This window comes from Pempheris klunzingeri, chromosome 3 (assembly GCF_042242105.1).
Source record: "Pempheris klunzingeri isolate RE-2024b chromosome 3, fPemKlu1.hap1, whole genome shotgun sequence".
NCBI classification, from domain to species: Eukaryota; Metazoa; Chordata; class Actinopteri; order Acropomatiformes; family Pempheridae; genus Pempheris; species Pempheris klunzingeri.
This window is the reverse complement of record NC_092014.1, coordinates 8,859,136-8,886,080: the sequence shown is the minus strand read 5'-3', so window position 1 is coordinate 8,886,080 and position 26,945 is coordinate 8,859,136. Positions and strand designations below refer to the sequence as shown.

The following is a 26,945-nucleotide window of genomic DNA, read 5'->3' as shown; positions in this document are numbered from 1 at the left end:
TAGGATGTAGTAGTACAAATGACTGTAAAAGCTATCAGTTGAATCTAAAGAGATTCTTACACTAAAACAATGCAAAACAATGCATCACTATTTATAATCCAATAATCACTCTGCAGTATGTGTGTTTTTACTTTTGGTCAGTTTTGATGCAAATACTTGATGCTTGTACTTTTTAATGCATGAATATTTTCACACTGTGGTATCACAGCTGCCAGCACACTAAAGTCTCAAGTCTTCCTCAAAATAACTGGAGACACAACTGTAGGAAAAAAACAAAAAGAACAATTCACCTGTTCCTCCACTAGATGTCGCTACAGACCCGGCCATCTCCACAGCCTGGGAAAATCAGCTTACAGTAATAAATGTCTCTTTTTTTGTTCAGTGTTTTAGTTTAGTCATCACCACCGAATAATTTTAGATTTGTCTGCTTCTAATTGTTTAAATTGTGAGCTGGGCTAAATCCATCCTCCAATCAAGCTTAAATGCAGGTTCTGCCTCTTTTCATAACTCCACGGTGTAATTTCAGGCTTGAAATCACTATGATCGAGATCCCACTCAAAGTGCGTGGAAATCAGCGAGATAAAGCCAACAGCATGAAGGGCTCTACTCAGAGCCGTGAAGGGATATGATGAGAGGAAATGTAATACTTTAAAACGGAGTTTTATGTCAACATGGACAGAATAAACCAACAAGTCTTAATTTCTGGATGAATAAATGAAATTATGTGTAAAAGACTTAATTTGTCTCATTCACACCCTCCTTATGGTTCACTTTATTTTGTCCAACAGGTGGCGACATACCGAAGAAATCTATGTTAAATCTGAATCATCTATATTTATGTCTTACTTTGATCGTGTCTTAATGAAAGTAACCTCCGTGATTACTTTATCACTTTCAAAAAAAAAAAAAAAAAAATCAGCAGCAACCATCTTGTAATGTAGAAATAAGATTCTCCTCCAAATCAAGGTCTTGGGGATCACTGAAAATATTGTTTGTGGTTTAGTGGTGCTTTTAGGGACTTTACTTTTGCTTTTATTCTTGCAACAACAAAAAAAAAAAAAAAAAAGAAAAAAATCCACTTTTAATTTCCTAAAGGTTTATTTCTCATGAGGGGAAACCCCAACGCGTGGCAAATGTCAAACAGACGTGAAGGCAGCCCAGCAGATGGATGTGGGCCTGCTGGAGCTCAGTGGGAGGAGCCTTCAAAGGAGGATTAGTGCGGTTTCACCTTTGCGTGCGCACCGGACCAGGTTAAGTAGCTCGGTTCCACGTGTAATACCTCGGCGCACTGTCACGAAAGGGGAAAATTGTGAAGCTGAGACCGAAAACGAGTCGGTTATGTCCTCCTGAGAGGACGTGTCGAGTGTCTCTCTGTGTCTGTGTGTGTGTGTGAGTGTGTGTGTGAGTGGTTAAACCTGCCGATCGACGCCGCTCAAACTGCTGAGTGCTCTTCCCGTCCAACCGGAGGATCCGTCCCACGGTAAGAAACGGAAAACAAACACTTTGTTTCTGGTTTACAGCTGCAGCTTTAACTTACCTGTTAATTCATAAGACGACAGGGGTGTTGTTGGACCGTGTGTGTGTGTTTTGCTTTATGTGACAGTTGCGGAGTCTTTGATTGACATGTGCGGCTGGGCGGAGGGCTCCAAAGTGTTTGGGGGCAACCAGAGGTCTCTGCTGGGTTTACTTGAGAGAGGAGAGGGGGGGTGTTCCATTAAAATAACCACTACTTTTGCATCCTTGTAGGAAAAAAAAAGAGGCGAAGAACTAAACTTTGCTCCACTGTTGTGTCCTCACCATAGAGACAAAGTAGACCCACCCAGTCTCTAAGCTTAGTTTGCAGCCTCAGTCACTAAGTCAGTCACTGCTGAATAACATGTTTTCTCATGGATCTGGTTTTAGAATCGTGCAGTAACTCGCAGTGCTCACGGCTTCATTCCCTGATGAACGTTGCATCCACGTGCTGTTGTTGATAACAGAGTGGGGCCTCAGCCTCACACAGGTGAAGTGTGAAGCTCAGTGTGGACTCACCCCCAGGGTCCCCCCCCCTGTCCCCCTGTCCCACTGAGCTCTGAACCCGTGATGGAGGCAGAAAGCAGGTGGCGTTGAGTTACCAGCAAACATCATTAATGTTTCATGTCTGGTCATCCAGTGTGAGTGTCATTCCTTCACAGGTGTTCTCTTCCACTTGCTAAATCAGTGCTATTCAAGGTAAACTGAGCTCTTGAGGCAACTTTTTTTTGGGGGGGAGAAAAGGAGTCAAGCGTGGTTGTTGACCCCTTTTTCTCCCCCCAAATGTAATGACTGTTCATGCTCTCTCTCTGTAGAGAAACCGTAAGAGGAGCTACCTCATCTTTCATCTGATTTATTGCTCAGCTGCAGGCAGGCTATTTTTACTCCCTGTTTGTTTGTGTGTTTCTCTGTTGGTAAGTTAGCTGCATATTTCAAATCCAACCAATTTCATTTTTTTTTTTTTTTAGGGCTGCAGCTACCAATTATTTTCTTCACAGACTAACTGGTCAGTGGTTTTCTCAATCAAGCCGGGACCTGTTTTGTCTAAAAAGTGGCACAAATGGTATCACAACATCCCAGAGCCCAAGATAATGCATTCAGATAATTTCTTTTGTCTGATAAACAGTCAAAGATCCAAAGATCTTTAGCGTACTATCACATTAAAGAGCGTACACATTAAGAAAGTACCAAATCCTCACATTGGAGAAGTTGGAACCAGCATATTTTTGGCTGGAAATAACTTAAAATGATCCAACAAATATCAGAATAGTTGAAAATTGTTTTTTAAAGCAGTTTTCTCTTGAACTGTTGAACTTCCGTGAACATACTTGAAACAAACTAAGGTATAACTTTGCCAAGATTGCCCATTATTAATTATTGCCTGTTGTTGTTGTTATTATTATTAAAATAAGTAAGTTTGAAAAACACATTTGAAGCATTGTGCATGAACACTTTCTCCATGCCACCCAAACTCTCTGTTTCAGGTCACCACTGACCTTAGATGTAGAAGTTGGAGAGATCACATGACCTGTGTTCTGGTCATGGTCACTTTCACATCCTCTGCCGTGATGAGAACTGAAGCGTCGCCTTTTTTGTCTCACTGTATGTTCTCTACTATGAGAACATACAGTGAATGTCCTTCACACTTTCATGTGGATTCCCTTTAAAGCCCACGAGCGCGTCACCAGCGCCTCTTTTCTGGTCTCTGACTCTGAGCTGGGCAGGTCTCAGGAGAAGAGTTTTAAATATATCTTGGTTTCTCAGCAGAGTGACCACTTCAAAGGTATTTGTAGCTATGAAGGATGTGAAATTATGAGGCCTTTATGATTGTGTGGAAGCATTTTAGTTTGATTTCATCTTTAGTTGTTTTTTAACAAAACTGCACTAAACCTCTGTGATGCCGTGAATCTGATGTCTGTTGTTCATTATTGGTGACATGCAGCCTCCTAATCGGTTCCACTCCAGAGACAAAAATGTAAATCCCAACAAGTCTTCCCACTTTTCATAACACACTAACACGCAGCAGCGAGTGAAGTTTAAACTTTCTGACACAAGCGTTTGGAACCGTTTCTGAGGAATGAGAGGAATGTGTGGCTAATCAGCCAACTGTATGATTACTAGTGATCTTCAGATGGGATTTAGATCTTTAAAAGGGGCAAGTATGCTTGGTTCTCAGACCTGCAACCAAGATATTCAGTCTGTGTCAGTCTGCATTGCAGCATGCTGGACTGTGAATAATGGTCATACTAATGTGATTAGATGTGTAGGTTCAAGTCACAAGTTGGTGACAGGGGTCGGATTTGCTTCACCTCACTTGTTGCTGCTTAAACTGAATACAGCGTTGAGGATTGCTTTTAAAGTAGTTACAATTGTTTGTTTTTCTCACTTTTAAATCATAAGCAATAAAGTGTTTTATAGGAATTATTGCAAAAATGATGACAAAAGAACTGTTTTTTTTTTGTAAATGAGCCACTCAAATACGGTCTACGTTTTGCAGAGCTTTTGGGAAGTTTGCAGGAGCAGTGGTGATCGTACCTGCATGTTTTAACCCGTTTCCCCTTTCCCACCACAGACACAGCCAGCTCAGCTTTGTCCCGTGTTTGGGATTAGCTCAGCCTTCCCCCACGCTGTCCTCACGCTGACCCTGAATAGCAACAGGCAACATTAAAGCCATGCAGCAATGGCGACTAGCTGCACTTAAACATTTTTGGGAAATGTGGCTGATACCCTTCTCATGTCTGTGTGTTGAGTATGAAGCTAGAGGTGGGAGGTGATTAGCCTAGCTTAGCATAGACACCATGGAGAAACGGCTAGCTTGGCTCCCTTCAAGGTTCAAAAAGATGCCTACCAACACTTCCAAATACAGACGTTGTATCTCATGTATTTAATCTGCACATAAACCAAAATATAAACAAGATCATTTGTGGTTTTAGGGGAAGATAGCCGACATGCTAACTATTTCTTTGCGCACTAAAATGAGGCGCAGTGATTCTCCAGAGTCTTGTCACCCGTGATGTTGCTCCATTTCTGTTTTTGTATGGATTGAAAAAGTAAGATACGTGTTTATCAGAAAGCTTTGGAGGTGTTGGTTGGCGCTCTGACTTCAGCTCCATATCAACCGTACAGACATCAGTGTGGCCTATTCTATGAATTCAGCTGAATAATGATGTGACCTTTAAATATGATTATATTGTAGTAAGAGACTCAGACTTGGCATTCATTATGGCAGCTGTGATATTTGCCCATATGTTGGCCCTCCTGTGTTCCAGCTCAGTACAAAGAGTTGCCCTCTTTCCTTTGCAAACTCTCTGCGGTGTCTTTAAAAGGGCTTTTCTTTAGAGTAAAATGAAAAGAGTAGAGCTTGTAACTGAATCAGGTCGAACCACTTCTGTTAAATGAACTGGAATGAAGGTCCAAGTCGTGTTTATGGAGCCTGCAGTTTGTCCTCTGTCAAAGGAAAACCAGTCACTGACGTGAAGTAAAACATAACCGTGTAAGAGACCAGTGTTGACTATATTTTACAAAGAGACATCAGCGTATAGCCTACACTAGTTTGCATCTCGTTTGCTTTGAAAATGTATGGAAATAAGGGTCAGCATATAGGGAGAAGAGTGCACAACTGAATTTGTTTTAAATGCAATGGAAAAGGTGATTTTTAAAAGGACAAAAAATAGAACTGAGAAAAAACAGGTTCACAGTTATACACACCCATGCAAATATTTGACATAGATGAGCCCAACAGGCATGTTGGTATGCACTGTATCGCCTTGAAGAACAAACTCCAGTTTTTCAGTCATCTGTGTAAAGGGACTCCATTTCATATCATCTTTTCATCCACTTGGCTAATTACATGAGTGCAGGGCTGCAGCTTGCTCTCATCTCTTTGATAAATATCTGTGAACTTCACAGACATGCCGTATCTTCTGTCCTCCTACCATTCCACATGCAAACATGGCTTTTTTTCCCCCCTTATCAGCAAGGGAGACGTGATGCAAAAGAGCTACAGAGGAAGTAGCAGGAGCAGAGATAGCACATACCCACACGAAACACATTCTTATCACCGACAGAAGCCTATTGTAGTGAAGGGACAGGCTGAAGCCTTACACCAACATGAAAGTAGGAATGATGTCACCAGCCCACATTGTGTACACACAATGTGGTAATTTTAGCCTGTGGGGTAAAGAAAAAACACATTATTACACATGTTGGGCTTTTAAGGCTGAATCTTAACATTTTTAGCTTCATTTAAAGGTCCCATATTCTGGTCATTTTTAATATCATACGGGCATTTGGAGATCCGACTGGAGCAGGGTTACATGGTTAAATACTAATAAAAGAATACCAATGCTAGTGCGAAGTGTGAGCACGCTGACATGCAAAACTAAGATTGTGAACAAGGTAAACTATTATACCACCTAAACATCAATATGTTTGCATTGACAGAGTGAGCATGTCATGCTGACATTGTCAGTTGGCTCACAAAAACACCGAATAGATTCATTTAAAATTAAAGGAATTCATAGTTGAATTAATGAAATGTGAAATGTTGCCATTTCTTGGTGGTAGCTCTCAAGAAATGTAGAAAAAAAACATGGATCTTCTGTGGGTCTTCACAGTGTTACCCGCTGCCCTGGGTGGTGAAGAAAAATCAATACACACGTAGTGTAAACCCCCATAATGTACATGCATTGACTCATGCATGCATCGGTGTGGCAGAAAGCAGGATACTGTCTCATCTGTTCTTGTCTAGAGTAAAAAGCCCCTCTGAGTCTTGTGTGTCCGCTGAAGGCTGAACTCTCTTTCAGGATAGTTGCAGCATTTGAAGTTGCCACATGTTTTTGATCTTAACAATGGAGCATCAGGGCTCTTGTATCTTCTTGTTGGCCTCTTTCAGTCTTTATGTACTTTATTTATAGAGTTCAGTTTTTGGAACAGCATGTTTTTCCCTTAGGGTGTTTGGTACTGCTGTGCTTATTGACCCTGTCTTTTACCTTCTCCTCCTCCACTCCCAGCTAAACTAGGCACCTGTGTGTGTATTAGGACATGTTAATGAACCTCCTCTTGTGATCACCGACTGATATGGTTGGAGCAGCCTGTTTCTGAAACCAGTTTCGAGTTGAAGACAACAGCCAACACCCTGTTAGCCTTCATGTGCTTGTGAAAATCCTCAGACATGTCGCATGGAGCAACACTATCTGGTCACGTAATCACGGTCTTATCTCATAAGCTAGTCACAGTCATTATTCAGCACCTGTTGGGCTTGTGTTGTATTGTTAGGACAGGGTTTGTAGAGATACTTCATATGGAAAATGATCATTAATGTATGATGCAGTGACGTTAACTGGAGACTTCTTTTCATAGTAGGTCCTAAACAAGGGTATTCTAACTATCCCCATCATTAAAATCGTTAATGTAACTGGGGTGTAATGTAATTTGTGCTGTGAAATCTTCTGTTGTTTTATTCTATTTGTCTTTTTACATTTTTTACACAAGTATTCATTTTTCTGTTATTGTGACAGTTGACTACTTTTTTGATGACCCATCATGATGTCAGCTGATACAGCGAAATTGTTCGCAAACTAAATTGTTAGCAAAGTGTTTCTTATTTACACACAAGTGTTTTTATGGGTTATGTTTCTGGACATTTTACGACACTCTTTTCTTTTCTTTTTTTTTTCTCTCTGTTTGGTCTCCACCACCTCTGGGGGGGGAAATATGACTTTTAGCTGCTAAATCCTTCACAATGTTCATCAGCTAGCTGCTAAATTTGTCTGTCATTTGATATTGGGTAGGTATAGTTTTTTTGGGCTTTTTTATTTTCAGCTTTGAGCTGTGGGTGAAAACACTGTTGATGAGTTCAATCTAAAGCTGCCTCTCCTAGCGATAAATTGTCCCACACAGCGGTCACTGCCCTGCTGGCTGAAGGGATTAATGGAAACAGATAAGAAAATGAATAGCCTTTCCCTTCCTGTTGTGTTGTTGATTGGATGAGGATGGTGAAGACTATAAATAGTCAAACCAGGCACTATCTGGCCTTTCAGTGGCTTCACCTGTTGCCCTAAATATTTCAACAGCTGTATCACGTTAATGGGACTGTCTGTCACAAGGTTGCCATGACTCCCACTAGGCCACTGTAAATTTCTCCTCTGTAAGGCTCGTTTAGGAGAAATGAAACTCAGAAGACCGACTTCTCTTCTGTCTACTGGAGGTTACAGTCTAATATCTAGCACCCAAAAGTTCTCACCCCCCGACGAAAGGCGAGTTTAGAAAATGTAGAAAGAAAGTGGATCATATCTGCTCTGATTGTTCATAAATCAAGTCTGTGGGATTGAGGTTCAAAACTCTTGTTTAGCAAGAAAGATGATCTTTATTCTCAGTAAAGGGTGTGTTTTGCCTCTAAGCTGTTTGTCCAGACCACGCCTGTGTGCATGAAAACGTCTTTGATGGCACATAGCTGACAATGCCAGAAACCAGATCAGAAAAAATGACAAAACCCCTAGAGGTGAGCATTTATTTCATTTCCATACTGTGTTTGCTCCTTTCAGCCCGGGGCTTTATCTCTGTTTTTGATTCCGAGCTACTTTGGCTAAATGCTGAGGTGCAACACAATAGCTTAGCTCATGTTCTCACTTTGTCATGAAGTTTGCCCTGGGAGGGAAGAGCCTGTTGCCCTTTTTGCAATACCACTTTTCAAAACCACTCCCACTGAACAGACTGGATAAATTCCTAGTTTCCTGCTGCATCTGTGTCATACTAATGAAAGATGACTTGCTGATCAACAGTTTACAGTTGGCAGTACAGACAATACATGACATTTACACCAAAAAAAATTATTATTTGTAATGATTTATGCGAATGAGCCAGTTTAGCGGTAATCAAGAGGAGTTGATTTTAGCTGCAGCAGCCCTTAAACGCTGCCAGTGCCATTATTGAAAAATGCATACTGCAAGTGTAAAGACACCTGGGAAAACATTTGAGTAATGATGCGTTGTGTCTGGTAATTTAATTATAAAAGATAAAGGAATTCAATTTGGCTGTTACAGCTTTTGATTTATTGCCATTGCATTTTCCTGAAAAAAATGTGCCAACTATTGTTTATTCCAACATAGTTCAACAGCACCACAATCTACACCCTCTCTGAATGACCATAAAGTTGAATTAACACCTTTTTTAAAACTATGAGCCCTAATGATGTATTGATTGCTGCAGAGCTTAATGACTGGTGGTGTGACTGAAATTTGGCTTATAAGAAATAAATCAGAGGGTGAAAAACAAGTCAAAAGAAAAGCGAGGAATGAGGAATAATCCATGCATCAACGCCTTTGGTTCAGTTAAATAATATAACAACAATAACTGTTGTACTGTGAAATGTATTTTCTCTAATATCATGTTGGAAACACATTTCCTCTCCCTGATTTGATTTGTAACAATCTTTTACGTGTGACTTGAAAGATGCTGAAACACAACAGAGCAAAAAATTTCCGAGAGTTTCTTCAAAAGTTTTAACATTTTTAAAAAGTTACATATTGTTTGTGACATTTGAACGATGGGTAGAAATTAGTCCTCATCATTAACATTTTGGAAAAAAAATGTAAAAAATTATCCTTAATTGGCACTGGCATTGTGTGTTTCTCCAAAGATGTGGCCCTGTGACGTCTAATGTGGGGAAAAAAGAATGTATACATGGTCTGCGGGTGTAGCCAACTGCATCTGCATGGCAGGAAATCCCAGGCTGGATTTGTCTGCGCTGCTGCTCGTGTCTCTTACTGTGGAGAAGTGAAAGCAACAAATATGTGCAATTATCAAATTGCCATAATTGGATAATTGGAAATTACCAAATCTGGAGAATCCAGTGAGGCTTGTGTAGCAATGAGACTCCTACGCCTGCAGTTTGAGACTGTAAACAGACACACAGCTCTGCCTCCTCATGTAAACATTCACATCTAAGAAGGATCGAAGAACTCTCAGATTGACACAAAAACATAATTTTTAACAACCTATTCTTTGGCATGCGCTCTGCTCGCCCCATTTCTGACTTTACTGTATTTCAGGTTATTTTGAGTAAGTAGAGCAGTGTCTTCTGGGTAGAGGTACTGTGGGCTCTCCCTCTGTGTGACAACACGACAGCAGGTACTGTAAATGAGAGCAAGATGTAGGTCGTGACTTTCAGTAATAGGCCTTTACCAGATTAGTTGAAAAAGCACATTGTATTCTTCAAAACCAGTGGCATTCGTTGTTGTGCTGGAGAATCGAATATTTCAGACCCTCAGTGGAGTTTTATAAGTTTCTGGTACTGGTATTCACTCTGGGTCTTAGTTATGGTGTGTTGAGTTTGTAAATCAAGTCTTGACCTATTTGGCTCATAGTTCAAGAGAGACATTTGCTGTAGTAAATGGAGCGTATTTGAGAGGAGTTGTTAACGGTGTATTGTTGTCTGACAGGAGCTAATCACTGCTTGCATTTGGTTGATCTTGCAGTCTGCTGAAAAAAAAAAAACACTTGAAAAACAGAAAAATCCTCCAGGGGCTCTGTACAAAGCTGAGCGTTTTTGACAATAACCTGTCAGCATTAATAACCTACAAGACAGGAGGACCAACGCTGAGACAGCTGAAACTGAACAAAAGAGCAGCAAAAAAGAAAATGCACTTGATAGAAAAAATATGGCGGAAAAGGCGAAAGCAGCTCAACAAAAGTGAGTGTGGCCAGAGAGCACTGCAACGTGCTGACTGATGGACACGACTGGAATTGTGACAGCAGAAAATCAGGCTGTCCAGCAAAATGTTTTGCGCTTTGAAATAAAGATGTTCAGCCTTCAATGGTTTTCTGCATCTCAGGGTCAGAATAGGCTCAGCAGGAGATGCCACATTATGACCTGTTACCTGATGCTCCGTAGTTGTTATCATGAAATGGTATCCAAAACATTTCTACAAGGGTCCCTGGAAAAGAAAATCAGGTGCACAAACTATGTAATACTGAGGACACTGTTTTTCATTACCTCAAACATTTCTATACTGCAATGTATTATTGGTCAGTGTGTAGTAGAATAAATCCATTTTATGTGAAAGGGAGAAACAGAGGTGCCAGTAACATTTATGTTCTGTGAAATGTTTCACCAATTTTGATATCAGTTTTTCAGGTTTCATCACACAGGACCATTATTACTCCAGTTATAAAGGATTAAAATATGGCAACGGTTCAGTCAGCTTAGGCAGTTGGCAACTGATGGCCACCATGGCAACCGTTTCTAAAGCCAGGTTTTAAATGGGGAAATTAAGCAAAGTTTTAGGCAGTTGTATCTGAGGCAGCAGAGCGGGTCAGCCTTTAATCACTAGGTTGATGCTTCAGCTTCCGAGCTCCTCCTGTCCACATGTCTTCGTGTCCTGAACAAGACACTGAACCGCGAGTCGCTTTGGACAAAAGCCACTTAGACTGAATGTAATGTACACCTCCACTGTGCGGGCGGGAAGGGTGGGCTTCTGTACTGTGCTACAAGGGGAACATTTGCATGTCTGTATCCATAGCAAGGCACAAAACCAGCCTGAAAAACAAAATGAGTGTTTTGATGACTCCCCGTCGACACTCGCGTCTCCATCTGGCTCCCTCTCACTCTCTCTGTTTACATGACATCACGCTCTCATGAAAGATTGCATGTTTTCCAAGAAAGCCACATTTTTTAATTCTTACAGGCCCAAGCATCTACAGCAGAAGTAGAAATGTATGTGGTCACTGTGCTGTATTGTACAGGCTATTTAAAAAAAAAAAACCAAAAAAAAAAACCAACAACTAGATTTTGGGAGTTTTTGAGCTCTTCTGTATCACATGACACAATTCCCACGATGGCTCTGTGGAAGTGCTGGAGAGGGCACTTGTCGTGGTGGTGAAGAATGGGCCTCTCGCTGTTGAGAAGGACGCCAATTACATCGCAACACTGATTGAAAGCGACAGTAGTGTTATTCTTCAAGAAGGAGGGATCTTGAGGATGTAATATTGATCTTGAATTCCTACACAAATATAAAGTGCTGACATACGATTGGTGTTTTCTGTACTTTTTGTGCATGTCAACATTTTTCTTGTACCACCTCCTTTTTCTGTACACTTTCTCTTGCCCTGTTTTTCATTTCCACTCCCTCCCCCTCTTTCTCTCCCCTCTCTCCCTGTAACCTCCTCCTCCACTGCATCTCCATCCAAGTGGCGTTCGGAGCAGCTTACTCATGTCCAGTCACTTCCCACCACGCCTGGCCTCTCACTTCCTGCTCTTCTAATGACATGTCTTCATCTCTCTCTTTTTAGTGACAACAGGACGAGAATGAGGTCCTGTTCTGCAACCCGTCCCTGTTAGAGATGATTCGGCAAAGGTAAGAGACCCCTCCAACACACACACACACACACAATCTAACACATTCTCCACACTGCTTTTACATTCCTCCTCAAGAATCCAACCAGCCGGCTTTCTCCTCTAACTGAAAGCAGATGGTGAAAGTTTTGACTGTGTGCCTTGTTATGCCTAAACTCTGTGGCTGGTGGGGATGTTTCTGTGGTATTGGGGCAAAGTGGATTCAAAAGATGGGGGCGCGCTATGATTGGTTGAGAGGCACATTTAGGGGCGGGAGCTGGAGGCTCCAATTTGGCACTGTGGCATGCAGCTGCTGCCTTTTTTTTACAGTTGATCCCCTGTGGTGACAGAGTCCATATCATTCTGTGCTGAGTAGTGAGAGTTTAACTCTGTCCTGAACTGTGTTAATCCTTCAAGACAGACTTACACCATGAAATCAATCGTTGCCACGTTAGCGGTATGGCCTTTGGCCAGTCAGTTGGTCCACCTCTTTGGTCTAGAGATTTGGTCCGCATGGTGATGCCCTGACTGTTCCTTTTTTCACCTCCAGCAGATAAAAGTTTCATTTATTCAGTGAAATCTACTCAATGGATTGGCACAAAAACATCCACCTAATACCTGCAAAACTAATAACATTTCTATCAGCTGCTGTGCATGGTGTTTAGGGATAATTAGCAAATGTTAGCATGCTGCCATGCTCAACTAAGGTGGTGACACATCAAACATGCATAATGGCATCATCACTGAGCATTTTAGCAAGCTGTTTAGTTTAAAGTATCGCTGTGCCTAAGCACAGTCCGTCACAGCTGCTTGCATGGCTGTAGGCTCTCAGTCCTCGTGGAGAGACTGTGCGAGACCCCTTGAACACGACTATGATTTTCATAAACTTGGCATCGCTTCATATTCCGATCATAAGTCATCCCAAACCTTTGCTGTCTGCGAGCAGAGGAAACATGGACAGATAAGGCACATCATAACATCCTTCCTCCTCAAGTGCAGATGTGTACCTGGAAACATGGTGCAGTGTAGCAGAGAGCTGGATTTATCCTTGATGTTTTTGTTTTTCTCACATTATCCTGTTATACTGGAAAAGCACTACACTTTCTGTGCCCATGTTGTCAAAGAAAACTTCTGTCTTGTCTATCAATCAGTCTTTTCAGTAGTGTCCTCTGCAAGGGAAACAAGTTAGTTCCTTTCTGGGAGAAAAACGTGGGCATCTTCCAAGTTTCCACAATGCCAATGTGAGTGTTGGAACTGATCTGCAAAGCTGCCCTCAGGCTATTTTCAACTAAAAAAATGTATGTATTTCATAAAAACAAGCAGTGTGAGCAATGCTGACCTCACTTGCTATATATGTTGTAGTATATGTCATCCAGCAATGAAAACACACATACCAAACTCATGTCTGATCTACAAAACCCCTCTTTGTTTTCCCCCCTAACTCCTCACATTCAGCCAGAGTTGTTCACACACAGTTGCCGTTCGCCTTCTGATGTCAAAAAATGTTTCTGTAATGAGAGTGATGTCAGGGGGCCTGCAGGAATCCACTCTGGGCGTCTGAGATATTCCAAAAGCAATTTGACAGCTCGGTCCAAAGTCCAAAGTGCGGCAGGCAACTCTCAGAGCCAAAATCAAGCGAGATGCTTCTCTTTCTCTCCTCGACTGAGTCATCTGACTGTGCCTGTTATTGTTCTCTTTCCTGCATGCTTGTCATAGCTGCTGTCTAGCCATGCAGAGGGAGAGAAATGCACTGCAATCGCCAGCCATATCATTGCATCTGTGCTGCTATTTTATGAAGCAACCTTTTGTGGCTCTGTGGATGATGATGATGATGATGTATGCTTGTGTTTTTTTTTTCTTCAATCTCAGGTCCTCTGTGGTTATGCTCCCTCCTGTGGTTACGGTCGCACCCAGTAAGCACTCAGGAATGTCCTCCTTCTCCTGCCTATGACATGGTTTAACCCGCGTATGATCCGGTCACAATGATGGCCTCCATGGTTGCCAGTGGAAACCGAGATGAGCAGTCTCTGGTCTTGAAAGGGGTGGATCCAGAGACCTGCATGATTGTGTTCAAGAACCACTGGGCTCAGGTAAATGCCAGCGCTAAATCAAGTCCCACAGCTTAAAGTAATAGTTTGACATTTCTAGAACATTACTCATTTACTTTTTTGCCAATAATTAGATGAGAAGGTCAGTAACACCCTCATGGAGTGCTCTGGTAGTCGAACGCTTACAGTGCATGCCATATTACAACAACATTCCTATTTTGATTTTGACTGGGGGCCTTCGCTGCATGTCACACACCTGTCTCTCTCCCCTCGTATACGTTCTGCCTGCTCCTGCAATAAAGGTGAAAATGCCAAAACAAAAAAAGGAAAATCCTGTACAATTCTCAAGTCTAGAGCAATAGCTGGGAGGTTATTAGCTTAGCTTAGCAGAAAGCAGAGAAATCCCCACCCAAAGTTAGCAGCCATCATTTTAACAAATGCAAAGAACGCCAAAGTTATGCTCAAGGCAGAAACTCTACTTTACGTCTACCTCACTGCCCGTAGAAACTCCAAACTCCAGTGCTGTCCCGACCACACTAACGCTGCAGCACAGTTTTGGCCAGTGGAATCTTGGCAGCGTGAAGCTGACTGTCTCAGAGTCTTGGCTCTCTGTGGCAGCATGTGTCCCTGTTCACCCGTGTGGGTCCTGGCAGCCTGCGAGACCGAGTCCTCCCACACTGGGATGAACAAACGTTATACACACTGACATAAGTATGACACTGGACAGACACTGAGGGGATAGAAAAGTGCGTCGGTGACCAAGTGTCAGCTGCTTTTATGTCAGCATTAGCGGTTGTCAGCGTGGAGTCTGACCCCTTGTTGGTGAGGACGCTCTGTGGTGCTCGCGGCTTAATTAAGCCAAATTCCTCTGTGTTTTTAATAAGTTTGCCACCAGATAGGCTCATGGGGATTAGCTGCGTTATACGGTCAGAAGTTGTGTGGTTTAATGTGAATGCGTAGACTTGTAAGCCCTTGTTGAAGTAAAGTTAAGGTCCCCTACTTACAAAAGTGTGATGTGAAAACTTTAATGTCTTTGAATGTGGGTGAGCTGTGCTTTTTGATGTATATTATGTTCCCTGCTTACTTGGGGAATTCTGTGAATTAGTTTTGATAAATTGAACTTGAAGTTCTATTATTGACCATGGAAATAAGAAGTTTGACAAAAAAGTGCTTTTCCATCAAACTAGTGTTATAGGTTTTTTTGTGGAATACAATATGTCTTAAAGTGGTAGGTGCTAAATAACCTTATTGTTTTGAATGCAAACTGATCCGTTGCAGAGTTTAGCAGGCCTGACAGTACAGTACAGACTAGTGACAGACTTATAGCCTGTTTTTTCTTTTGCATTTTCACATGTTGATTCACCCTTTAAATTTAACAAGGGTTTGGCTTTAATGGTGATAATAGAATAAAAGCTCCCATAACTCATTCTATAGATCAGATTCTGTGTGGCAAGTTTGCCGCTGACTGACTGCTTGACTGACTTTACTTTTTTTCTTTTGAGAAGTTTTTGTAATCAAAAATAGAAGAGACAGACTTATCCCAGCTACTGTCTGTACTGAAAAAATGAAAACTCCCTGTTCCTGATTAAAGCTAGTTTTGCTTTAGGCAAACTGTCGGCACAATTTCACTCCTGCAGCATCGTATTTCCATGCTTGGTTAATCTGTAGCCTGATAAGAGTGCTCTTGACTTTGGTTTCAGTTCGGAAAACCTTGAAATCCGACTAACATGTTGTAAGTAATATTGGCCTTGCCCTTCTCTAAGAAGCTCTGCCTGTTTCATTGACAGATTAGGTTTATGTTCATTTGCTGTGTCTTATCTGCTGCTCTCCAGGCCTCAGAGAGCTCATTGTGTGTGTTGTGACACACACAGTGATCTGTAGTTGCTGTGGCCACCAACAATCTTGAACTATAGACAGTGTAGTATTGGCACTTTGTTCCCTGTCACTGTGGCTCTTCAGAGTTACTGACTGATTCCATTCATGGTTCAGTGACATGGACTGTTAATGTGGAAAAACTCCTATCCAGTGTACGTTTAAGAACGTCTTCAGGCTCTGCTTTAGTTCTCTAGTATCAAACCAAACATCCGAAAAAATAGTAAACAGGCGTTTCAGTTAAATTAGATTTGGACGTGTTCCCATCCCTCAGGTGGAGTTAAAACCTCCTTTAAAACTTGTCATTGAGAGCACTGCCGGAATCTGAAACCGCAGGTCATCCTGCATTATTAATGCATAAGATGTGTGTCAAAACATTCATGTAGACCTGCTCTACAAGCTAATCATAAAACTCCAGTTTTAAGAACCAGACACCACCAAATTATAATATTTATGCGTTGCTAGAACTAGTTTTAGCACCATTTTGCTCCCTAATTATTTTTTAATAATTGTTTTTAATATTGTTTTTTGTTTTGTCAAGGACCTCTTCTGTTTTTATCTTATATGCGAATTTCTATACATCAAAACACAGCACATATTGTGGTATTTTCATAATTTGTCTGAATCAGAATTAATCTGAAATTTCACTTGACAAAATTTATTCAAGGACGTTTCAGTAAGAGCAGTGCTTTATTTTTCAGCATTTTCCCTGCTCATAGTCAAAATGTTCACAATTACCCACATGCAGAGGCTGCTCAATACAACCTCGGTCTGATCTGTCGGTACCGTCTGAGCAGCTTCTCGGGAGCTTTGCTCAAGGGTGCTGCACTGGAGGTAATGCTTAGTGGGCCTCTCAGTTTATACTGCCAGTCGATGATGAAATAAATTGTTTTTAAACACTTTTTAAATTCCGCTTTTATTTTGAAGGTCAAATCCTTGAGCCAGAAATGTTACTCGGACTTCACTTGAACACCGTGTACTGTGACAACTGCACCTGATATTTTACTTTTTAACAAACCTTAACCTTGTCTGCAGCTGACCTTGATATCGTCAGTATGATGCCAGCAGGCAGCCCACAACCACAATATGTCCTCCTCCGTATGTCCAGTTAGTAAAATCCTCAAGTGATTGTCAAACTTGGCCCTTTCCTGTCACTACTGTAATGACCAGGGAGCCTGGTCTGGACTGATCGCAGAGCCTCAGGCCATTGGGCCAGGCCCCGATGGGCTCAGACAGGGATTACAAACTCTGTTCTCTTGTTTCCATCAGCCGTGCCCAGTTCTCTTGTGCACAGCCAGTTATTGTCATGGCAGCAGTGGCAGGCTGGGAACACTGGCTCCACTTATTGTGACTCTGGTTTCCATGCAGCGGACACACAAGGGAGGGAGTGGATACACAAAGGACTGTTTCACTGTGCTACCAAACTGAGTTTATCTGTACTGTGCTGATGGTCTGTTTACATCCCATTATTCTTGATTGTTAGCCAGCCAGGAAGATCAGCTTTAACTGAACATGGTATATAAGCCCTGTCTATACAATACAATTTAAAACTGCTATAAAAAATAAAGGCTGGCTTGTACCATAGGTCAGGGGTCACATTACCTGTATGTTTGTCTGAATGGTAATGCTTGAGATCCCTTTTGTCAATATAAATGGAAACTGATTCTGTGTGTTTTGCACTTTTTATATCCCAGCAATCAATTTTCTCCTCCTAGGGATTTTGTTGATTGAGTTTCTGTCAGTCTTTGTCTTCACTTTGTGTTCTCCAAAATGGTGGCTATCACTGGTAATTTTAACTCTTAGGAGCAGCCAACAATGTGTAACATAGACTGCATATAACTGGACACAGGACATTAAGTCAAGCATTAGTCTCACTATTCAGGCACGGAGACTACATCCACTTCTTATATGCAGTTGATGGGTATATAATTAATTTTGCTGGTTTGTCAATACATAAACGTCTCCTTCCAAACAGACTCTTGCAAAATAATTTTGTGTTTTGTGTTATTTTCCTCCCATCACATGGAAATGCAGTTCAAAGTGCAGACTGATTGAAAAGTCAGATTAGATGAGACATTCATATGCAGTTATATAGACGATAAAAATGATTTCCCCATTTAAAAACGGCCTCCTGATTGCATCTGCGTTGTGCCGCTGTCTTTCAAGTGTGTGTGATGTGTTGAAGTGTCTCAAGTAAATGTTGGCAGATTGTCGTTCCCATCAGCCTCATCATTGACTGAATTTACTGAGCTGCACATCTTGACACAAAGCGAAAGAACCAATATGTTAAATCCCATGAAGTGTTTCATTAGAACCAAATGCATTGATGCTTTGCTGACACAGTATACAAGTGTCAACAGCTTCATTAGGAGATTTCTACAAGTAGTGTCTTTCTTTTTATGTAGTTCTGCATAATAATAATTTTCTAACTTTGCAAAGTTTTGAGGTATTCTCACATGAACATCAAAAATATGTTTGTGTCTCCAGCTTAAGCAACATTCTCCTTGTGTCTTACTGCAGGTGGTGAAGATCCTAGAGAAGCATGATCCCCTTCGCAGCAGCTCCACCATGCCTTCCCTGAGTGTCATCAACCTCAGCTCCAGCTCAAGCGGCAGCCCTCGTTTCGGCCCCATCCCCGGTGACGAGGCGAGCGCGGTGCAGAACTACGTGGAGCACATGCTGTTCCTGCTGATGGAGGAGGAGAGCGGTCAGGCCGGCGCAATGGGCCCCATCCTGGAGTTCGTGGTGATGGAGAACGTGATGGAGCGTCTGTTTGTGTGGAGCCTCCGCAGGGAGTTCACAGACGATATGAAGCTGGAGCAGCTGAAGATGTACGAGATGCTGGTGGGCCAGGCGCACCAACCCCTGCTGCATCACAAGCCCATCCTGCGGCCGCTCATGATGCTGCTGTCGTCCTGCTCCGGCACCGCAGCGCCAGAGGTGGAAGCCGAGCTGGTGCTGCTGCTCAACCAGCTGTGCTGCATTTTGGCAAAGGACCCGTCAATCCTGGAACTGTTTTTCCACACCAGCGAGGATCAGGGAGCCACCAACTTCCTCATCTTCTCCCTGCTCATCCCCTTCATCCACAGGGAGGGCACGGTGGGCCAGCAAGCCAGAGATGCACTGCTGCTCATTATGTCGTTGTCTGCTGAAAACGAGCGAGTGGCCAAACACATCGCAGAGAATACTTTCTTCTGTCCGGTCAGTCCTGAATGATAAATCTCCTTTTTCTTCTGTCTCTCACTTACTCTCAGACTCTGTTTTTAACTCTCCTAACTAACTCAACATTTTTGTATGAGAACCGTTGTTATTGTCTCACTGCTGCTTCTCTTTGACACTGGGCATCATAATCAGACCTAAAATATGCAGATGAATTCATGAAGCCACTTGAAAAAAGGTGAAAACATCACTGGCATTGAATGTTACAAATGTCTGGCATTCATAAGATTATGGCACGGTTACAAGCTAATCCCGTATAAATAATGCCATTTACCCGCAGCTGAAGACATAGCAATGAGAAATGGCTTTTGATGCGATGCCAGTTTAACAACTGGAATGAATTTAATTGGTTCTACTGGCAGGCTACAAGGATAATCCTATAGAGGATATATACATCAATGCAACACTAATGATGCACTCATCTTACAGTTAAATTAGACTGCAGTGCTTCAGACTCTGGTGTTGTTTGAAATCCCACCCTGTAAATACTTAAAAATTCCATATATAAGAAAAGACAGAAATCATATTAGCACTGGTCATTTGTTATGTGGAAAGCCTGTTCACATTAACGCATTAATTAGTAACCTAATTACCATATTATGATGAATATGACAGCAAAGGTCCAGCCAATAAAACTCAGTGCAGCTCAAATATTTATAAAGCTGACCTGCAGAGGCATAAATTCATGTGTGCCGTCTCACTGTGCGCGGAGGAACAGGCCGGCTGATATGTAGGCTGCTCTGCTTACATCTGCATCACATTATCAAAAACTGAAAAAGGTTAAATGATTTGCCAAAGTCTTGAATTGTAGTTAGCAGTAAAAACAAAAACATTATAAATCTGTTGTCTGAAGCTGAAAATAAAACTGACTGTAGAGATGCAATGCACAGATCATTCATGCAATACATTGCCTCATTAATGTTTAATGAAGCCATAATATTCTCTCGGACATCAGATTATTTTTCATTAGACTGCATATATCACATGATACAAGGTTTGCAGCACAATGTATTCTTTTTTTTCCGGTTCGGATAAAACATCTTGCAGCTCTCACAGGAGGCCAACAGCTGTTATAGAGAAATTAAAATGGTAAAAAAAAAAAAAAAAAAAAGTCTTTATGACAAACCTCTTTCCATCCCTTCGGCTACCCGTAACAGTACAAAAATAATATTAACATAATTGGGCCAGATGTCATGGAAATTGATCTAAAAGTTGTGGGGTATTGTGTGATTGATATTTCAATCAAAACTGGTGGAGCTAGAGGAAAAGCCAGAGGTCACTAAAGTCATTAGGATACACTGGAACCATGAAAGTTTCTAAAGTTTTGTCTATTTTGGAAATGTTGAGATATTTCACAGGATTAGTGAAAACTTTGCTACAGTCAAATCGACCAATAGATAGCGATAATCCCAAATCGGCTCTCAACCTTATCTAGAATACTGCAATGTTTGATGTTGACACCTCTCTCTCCCATTAGGTGCTGGCCACAGGGCTGAGCGGCCTGTACTCATCTCTGCCCACCAAGCTGGAGATCCCCAGCGAGGAGTGGCACTGCCTGCACAGAGAGGACTGGCTCCAGATGCCGTCCCTCGTCCAGTTTCTCAACTCGCTGGAATTCTGCAACGCTGTTATCCAGGTGAAAACGTGCGACAAGGCTTCACGCACGAGGCTCTGCCACATGAAAAATGCATTCACACGTGTGTCTTTTTTTTTTTTAACGCTGACTGTTTCCAGGTGGCCAACCCCGATATCAGAGACCAGTTAGTTAGCTACATCTACAATGGATTTCTTGTGCCTGTCCTAGCACCAGCTCTCCACAAGGTTGGTACTCATCCTCCTTCTCCTCTTCACTTCCACATGATGTCTCATTTGGACAAGTGTGCTGTATATTCTAGGGGTAAGTATTTGCCATTGTCTCCCCAGTATCTTAGATTATTGTTCTGGATGGCATTTTACCTATTACTGAATTGCAGTAGGTTTGTAAAAGACTGATCATATTCCACTGGAAGATCACGTGGCACATTTGAAAAAACAAGGTGTGAAATAGTTTGACATTTCCCCAAATGGAAAATAGTTTTGCTTGCTTTCATCTGTACAGAGCTAAAGAATCAGAGTATGCAAATGAATGCCGTAATAAATATACAGTGTACTTTATGCTCAGATTTGTGTAAGAATATCCACAGAACATGCCAACATCTTGCCATATACTGTAGAACTGGTCAGCAGATTCTTCTGATGTTTTTATAAGTTGACCCCATACTCGTGTCTTCCTGCCCCCGTGAAGCTGACCCTAGAAGAGGTGATGACCACCACAGCATACCTCGACCTCTTCCTGAGGACTGTATCCGAGCCGGCCCTGCTGCAGACTTTCCTCTCCTTCATCCTCCTCCACCAGCATGAGAACGTCCACATTTTAGATACTCTAGTCAGCCGCATCAACACCCCCTTCCAGGTACAGGATGAATCCAGCAAACCGCCAAGAACTTTTGTTTTGGTTTTTGTCTTGAACGCTCACACACAGACACACACATTGCGCTCAAATGCAGCATGAGTCATGCTTAGTAACTCCAGAAAACTGCCCCAGAGGCTCTTGGACCCATGGTGAAACTTTAAATGTCAATATCAAAGCTGGCAGATTGTTGCCATGGTGATGCTCATATATCCTGCTGGCAAAGCACAAAAAGCACAGACCTATATGTCTGAACATCTTGTTCAAATATTTTGGCAGAACTAAATCTTTACCATGAATAAGTAATGTCTTCCTAACGTTGCTGTTTGACCGTGTAAATGGCTCAGGGAGTTCCTGGTAGTGTTTGACACACCTACAACTCAGTCTCCAAATATTTGACCGTGAGCCAAATTAAACATTGACTGACATGCAAATAGTCTATATTCCAGCGTTTATTGTTCTCTTTGCTTTTACCTTTTAATGTTCTTGTTTGGTGGTCATGATCTTCATGCTGTTTGCCAGTTTCTAAGTGCCTTTGACCTTTAATTTCAAACTATATTTTACAAAAAATATTGAATGCACTCAACCTTCTTTAGGCTAAAGTAAGGATGATTTTTATTTTCTTGTGCCTTTCTTTTCCCCAGTTGGGCACTGTTTCACTCGCACTTTTCCGCACTCTCATCGGCTTGTACTGTGAAGATGTGATGCTGCAGCTCATATTGAGGTGAGCGCCACTCATGGACTCATGCCAGTTCTAAAACATTGTACATCTAATTGGTTTATGACACGATGAGCTTTCACTCTCTACCTCCCGCTGTGTAGATATGTTACCATCTGTTGGCCCTCACCCCCCCCTCCTACGACCACCCATTGGCTTTCCTAACAGGATCCGTTCCCATCTCCCTCCCCAGGTACCTGATCCCCTGTAATCACATGATGTTGAGTCAGAGACGTGTGGTGAGGGAGAGGGACTGCTACTCAGTGTCAGCAGCCAAGATCCTGGCATTAACGCCGTCCTGCTGCTCCCCTGATCACAGCCCTCCTCCCCTCCGACAGCTGGATTCCATCCTCTTTTCTAAGGGTGCAGAGAGTCCCAACAGCACCAGCACCACAGGTAAGAGGGCCAGGGCATTAAAGGAACATGGTTTATTACATTACTTGGGCCTTGTTTTTGGCCATCATTTCAATGGGTTATAAAAACATCACACTCATCAAAGTAATCCAATCTAGGAACAGGGAGAGTTTGCTATAATGAGGTCCGATGATACACATAAGGGGCTCAGATGATTATAAAGTTTGTGAACAAGCCAACAAATTATCTAAACCACTTAATTTGAAGGTAAAACAGAAATATTGCACAACTGAAAAGTTTGTAATAATCCTTTATTTCACAGGAGAACTGTGCACACAACTAGTTGAACCAGGAAGTTGATCTGTAAACTTTGATGGATGATTTAGAAATGAAATAAATACATTTATTGTTTTCTCTTCCAAATACATTTGGCTAACCTGCAGGTTTGTTTACAGCTGATGATCTCACAGCTTGTGCACGGCTTGTATGCCATGTTGGACTCAAGCACCTATTATTGTAGCAGAAATGCATAGGCAAGCATGGTGATGTAGTGAGTTGGAAAATTGCCCTTCAGCCCTTTTTTTTTTTTAAAGGCCCTGTGTCAGTAATCATCCACTCCTTGTGTATGAACCCCCCCCCCACACACACACACCCCAGCTGCATATGAAAGGAAAGCAAGGACATTTTTAATAATGCTTTTTGAGACTACTGAATACTATGAATAATTTTTTTTAAGCACTGTGTGTGCTACAGATTAGTCACAATGAATGAATGCTTTTCAGCCAGATTTGTAATCAGTTTTTATGGATGCATTTTGCTGCTTTCAGATCAGCTGTGAGGCAAATTCATGCAGAAGATTTTACTATTTATAACCCCGTTTGAGTGAGTGCATGCTGTAACCTCAGTAACAATAGTGTGCAGTCAAAACAAACTGAACAAACGGAGCATGCCAGAGGAAAATGGAAAGTCATTCACTGCAGCAGTTACAGTGCTAGAACCCAAAAACTATAAGAGAGTATAATTTATCAACATTAACATATTAACAAGTTTTCAGAGTCTGTTCAAACATGGCTTTGAGTACAATGCTTTGCAAGGTGTTGAGGTGCATTTATCTGAGACATGATCATAAAACAGGGATGATTATGAGTATTTTATCAAATGGTGAGATCTCCTGCTGTTTTCACTGTATTACATCACTTTACCCCCTGTAGCTACATGTCAAACTCATTAGTTCTGCTCTGTGTGAGCGCTGCACTGCACACCAGCTTTTATCAACATTTCCGATTTGTTTTTCCCAGAGGACAACGAGAGCTTCTTAGAAGAAGATGACGATGGCTCTGGTAACTCCTGCACCATCGGCTCAGAAATCTACCTGGATGTCAGTTATCTTCATTACCTCTATGACGCCCGTCTGAGCATCAGCAGCTGCATACGGGCCTGCCAGGTGTGGTCGGCCCTGTACGATGGCGAGGACCCCCCTCCTGAGAAATACCAGCCCGGCGTCCTTGAGGAGCCGGGGCTGAAGAGTCGACAAGCCCAGATGGCTCTCAAGAGAATTCCGCAGCCGCTAGCGCCGCGCCCTCGACCCTGCCCGCCGCTGAATACGGAGCCTCCCTCCGTTAACCAGCTGGAGCTGGAGTGGGATGACAGTTATGATGCGTGTCCGGTGCAGACTGCTGAGGCTCCCGTGGAGAGTAAAGCTTCACAGGAGCCTCCTGCTGAGCTCCCACAGCACATCAAGGAGATGAGGAAAACAGCCATCATGTTGGTAAAAGGCTCATATATTGAGGAAAATGAGTTCCAGGATGACGTCATGGTATACGATCTTGTTGCCAAGAAAGACGCCAGTGAGGTAGAAGTCACCTCCAACCAGGCGGAATCAGAAGCAACACCACGAGGGTCAGCAGAAGTTCCCCTAAAAAACGGTCTCAGTCTAACGCTTCCAGCCTCCCTGATGGCTGATAACAGCAAAAATAGCTTGGACACAAAGGCCAAAGGTCAGACTGATTGTAATTCTAACCTCCAAAACAACGCTGCTGCTGAGTTGGGCGATGACCTTCTGGCTCAGTATGAGGAGCTCATTCGTACGTTGGACAGTGAAGCAGGTGGAAAACTGGTCAGGGCTGACGGAGAGTTGAAGAAGCCGGTCACTGCTGCAGAGGAGCAGCAGCAGGAGGAGGAGGCGGAGGAGGAGGAGATGGATTTCACCTCCTTCTCTGCTGAGACACCAGAGGCAGATAAAGTTCATTCGCCATTTGGGACCAAGTTCAGCAGTGGAAGTGCAAGTCGCAGCCAATCGGTGCCTTTTACCGGTAAGCTACGGGGAATGATTACTCTGCAGCAGCCTCATTATTTACCAAAAATTACATTTGAACAGCATCATTAAAAGATTGTTTGTGGTTCTTCTCTCTGCAGGTCCATTTTTCAGCGTGCTGTTGTCTCGTATGGAGAACATGTTGTCTAACTCGCTCCATGTCAACTTGTTGCTGACGGGCATCCTGGCCCAGTTGGCGGCTTACCCTCAGCCTCTCCTGCGCTCATTCCTCCTCAACACCAACTTGGTCTTTCAGCCGACTGTTCGCTCCCTTTACCAGGTAACACAAATATGTTTGGTGTGTGCATGTGTAGGCAGGAGTGAGCCTTTTATCCCGTTTCCTTACGAAAAGAGGAAAAAGAAAGCAAAAGATTTGGTTATTGTGGTTTGACAGAAAGATATTGAAACATGCAGGTTTCCTATCGAAATAGGGATACAGTGAATTATTTGAAATCTGAGCACAGCTCTGCTGCTTTTGAGTGAGATGAAATAGAAATGTTTTTTCTTCATGTACAACTGCACAAGAGCTCCTTGATTAACACAATCAGGCTGCAGATTTCAGGGTCAGCTTTAATTACACTAGTGTAAATACTGCAGAAGTGAATGTAATCCTGTTTCCCTTCAGGTACTGGCCACCGTGAAGCAGCAGATAGAAAATCTGTCTGCCACCAGGAAAGACTTTCCTGAGCTGATTACCGCCGCCCAACACTGGCTGCTGGCCAGGGAGACTTTGTTCATAGCAGCAGGTGACAATACACCCACATCCAGGATTTAGGAAGCATTTAAAATGTTCTTATTCAATTCTAACTTAAATTCCAAGCGGCTTTTACTCCATGACATAAGGTGCTGACATTTAAGAGAATGGTTTGACATTTTGAGAAAGTGAGATCCAAATCTAACCAGCGAGATCTATCATGTTAGAATTTGAGCCTTTTAACAAAGCGGGTTCCCTGCTTCCAGCCTTTACGCTAAGCTAGCTGGCTACTGGTTGTAGCTTCATGTTTCCAGAAAATGTCAAACTATTCCTTTTTAAGTTTTCCTGTATTTGTAAAACCTTTATGGGCTTGAGTAGTCCTATTTTGACTTCATCACTATCCTCACTAATAATGTTATTTCTAGTATAACTCAATAGTGTTCAGATTTCTGAAACAAATGTCATAAAACTCTAGTTATACATTTTTTGACTTTGTTTTTGCACAATAGTTGATGTAGGTTGCGACTTATTAGCTTGGCTCGAGATAACGTGTGTGTGTGTGTGATATTTAGGTGGCAACCTGATGACCAGAATATAAACTACAATATAAACTCAATATAAAGTGCTGTCAAAAATGGGTCAAGTTCAAAACAACATCTGCAATTATTATGGGTTGTGTTTTGGATCCTGCTGGGAATCAGAATAAATTCTGCTTGATTTTTGTTAAGTCGTGTGTCTTTGCAGTTTAGCAACAGTCTCGGCTGCACCCTGGAGTTTCAGGCCTGTTTTTGAACTTGCTCCCCTGTGGTTTCAGAGTTGTACCAGCTACGAAAAACGTTGTCGAAAGCATGTTTGCGGAAAGATAAGAGCCGGAATTTTCTTCGATGGGAAATTTAAAGGGAATTTTTTAGTTAGTTAACCAGAATACTCTCCTTTCTTGTACATGCTCAATGTGTTTTTTTTTCATAAAAGCAGCACTTAGGATCCTACTTTCTCTTAGAAATGGAGAAATCATTATAAAAAAAATACGATGTTAACAAAATGTCTTCAATTCCAACTGCATTGCGTAGAGAATATCCTTGTGCATATACATTTTGTTTTTATTCATTTTGTCATTGTAACATCTGGAATCCTCGTGTTTTCAGACAAGAACAGCAGCAGACTCTCCCCCCACGGCGACACAGGCAGGATCTTGAAGAGTTCGCCGCCACCTAAACCCAAAGCCATCTCTCTGGATCGGACAGAAGTCTTCGCTACCGTCCTCTTCACGGAGTTCCTCAAAGAACTGGCTGCCATTGCACAAGAGCACTCCATCTTATCATACATTCCTATGGAAGAGTGACCGCGTCCCAATAGGCCTCTGTGATGAGTCTAACTTAACTCTACAAGATTTTACAAGACTCTTTTATGACGGTTTTCTATTTTTTTTTTT

At 42.2% G+C, this 26,945-nt stretch overlaps 1 protein-coding gene across 1 annotated transcript; it reads left to right on the top strand.

The window, feature by feature from the left end:
• Positions 1-1,428: 1,428 nt before the first annotated feature.
• fhip1aa (FHF complex subunit HOOK interacting protein 1Aa) lies at positions 1,429-26,945 on the top strand. Its single transcript, XM_070856545.1, has 13 exons — positions 1,429-1,480; positions 11,803-11,867; positions 13,715-13,935; positions 18,286-18,966; positions 20,462-20,620; positions 20,719-20,805; positions 21,269-21,436; positions 22,078-22,157; positions 22,345-22,547; positions 23,804-24,817; positions 24,921-25,099; positions 25,445-25,565; positions 26,659-26,945. Exons 3-13 carry the CDS (start codon positions 13,828-13,830, stop codon positions 26,853-26,855), a joined length of 2,997 nt encoding a protein of 998 aa, XP_070712646.1. The 5' UTR covers positions 1,429-1,480; positions 11,803-11,867; positions 13,715-13,827; the 3' UTR covers positions 26,856-26,945.

Coding starts and splice junctions, on each gene's coding strand:
- fhip1aa (XM_070856545.1), top strand. CDS start 13,828: ATGATGGCCTCCATGGTTGCCAGTGGAAACCGAGATGAGCAGTCTCTG. Junction 20,621..20,718: donor TCTGCAACGCTGTTATCCAG/GTGAAAACGTGC, acceptor GACTGTTTCCAG/GTGGCCAACCCCGATATCAG. Junction 22,158..22,344: donor ATGCTGCAGCTCATATTGAG/GTGAGCGCCACT, acceptor CTCCCTCCCCAG/GTACCTGATCCCCTGTAATC.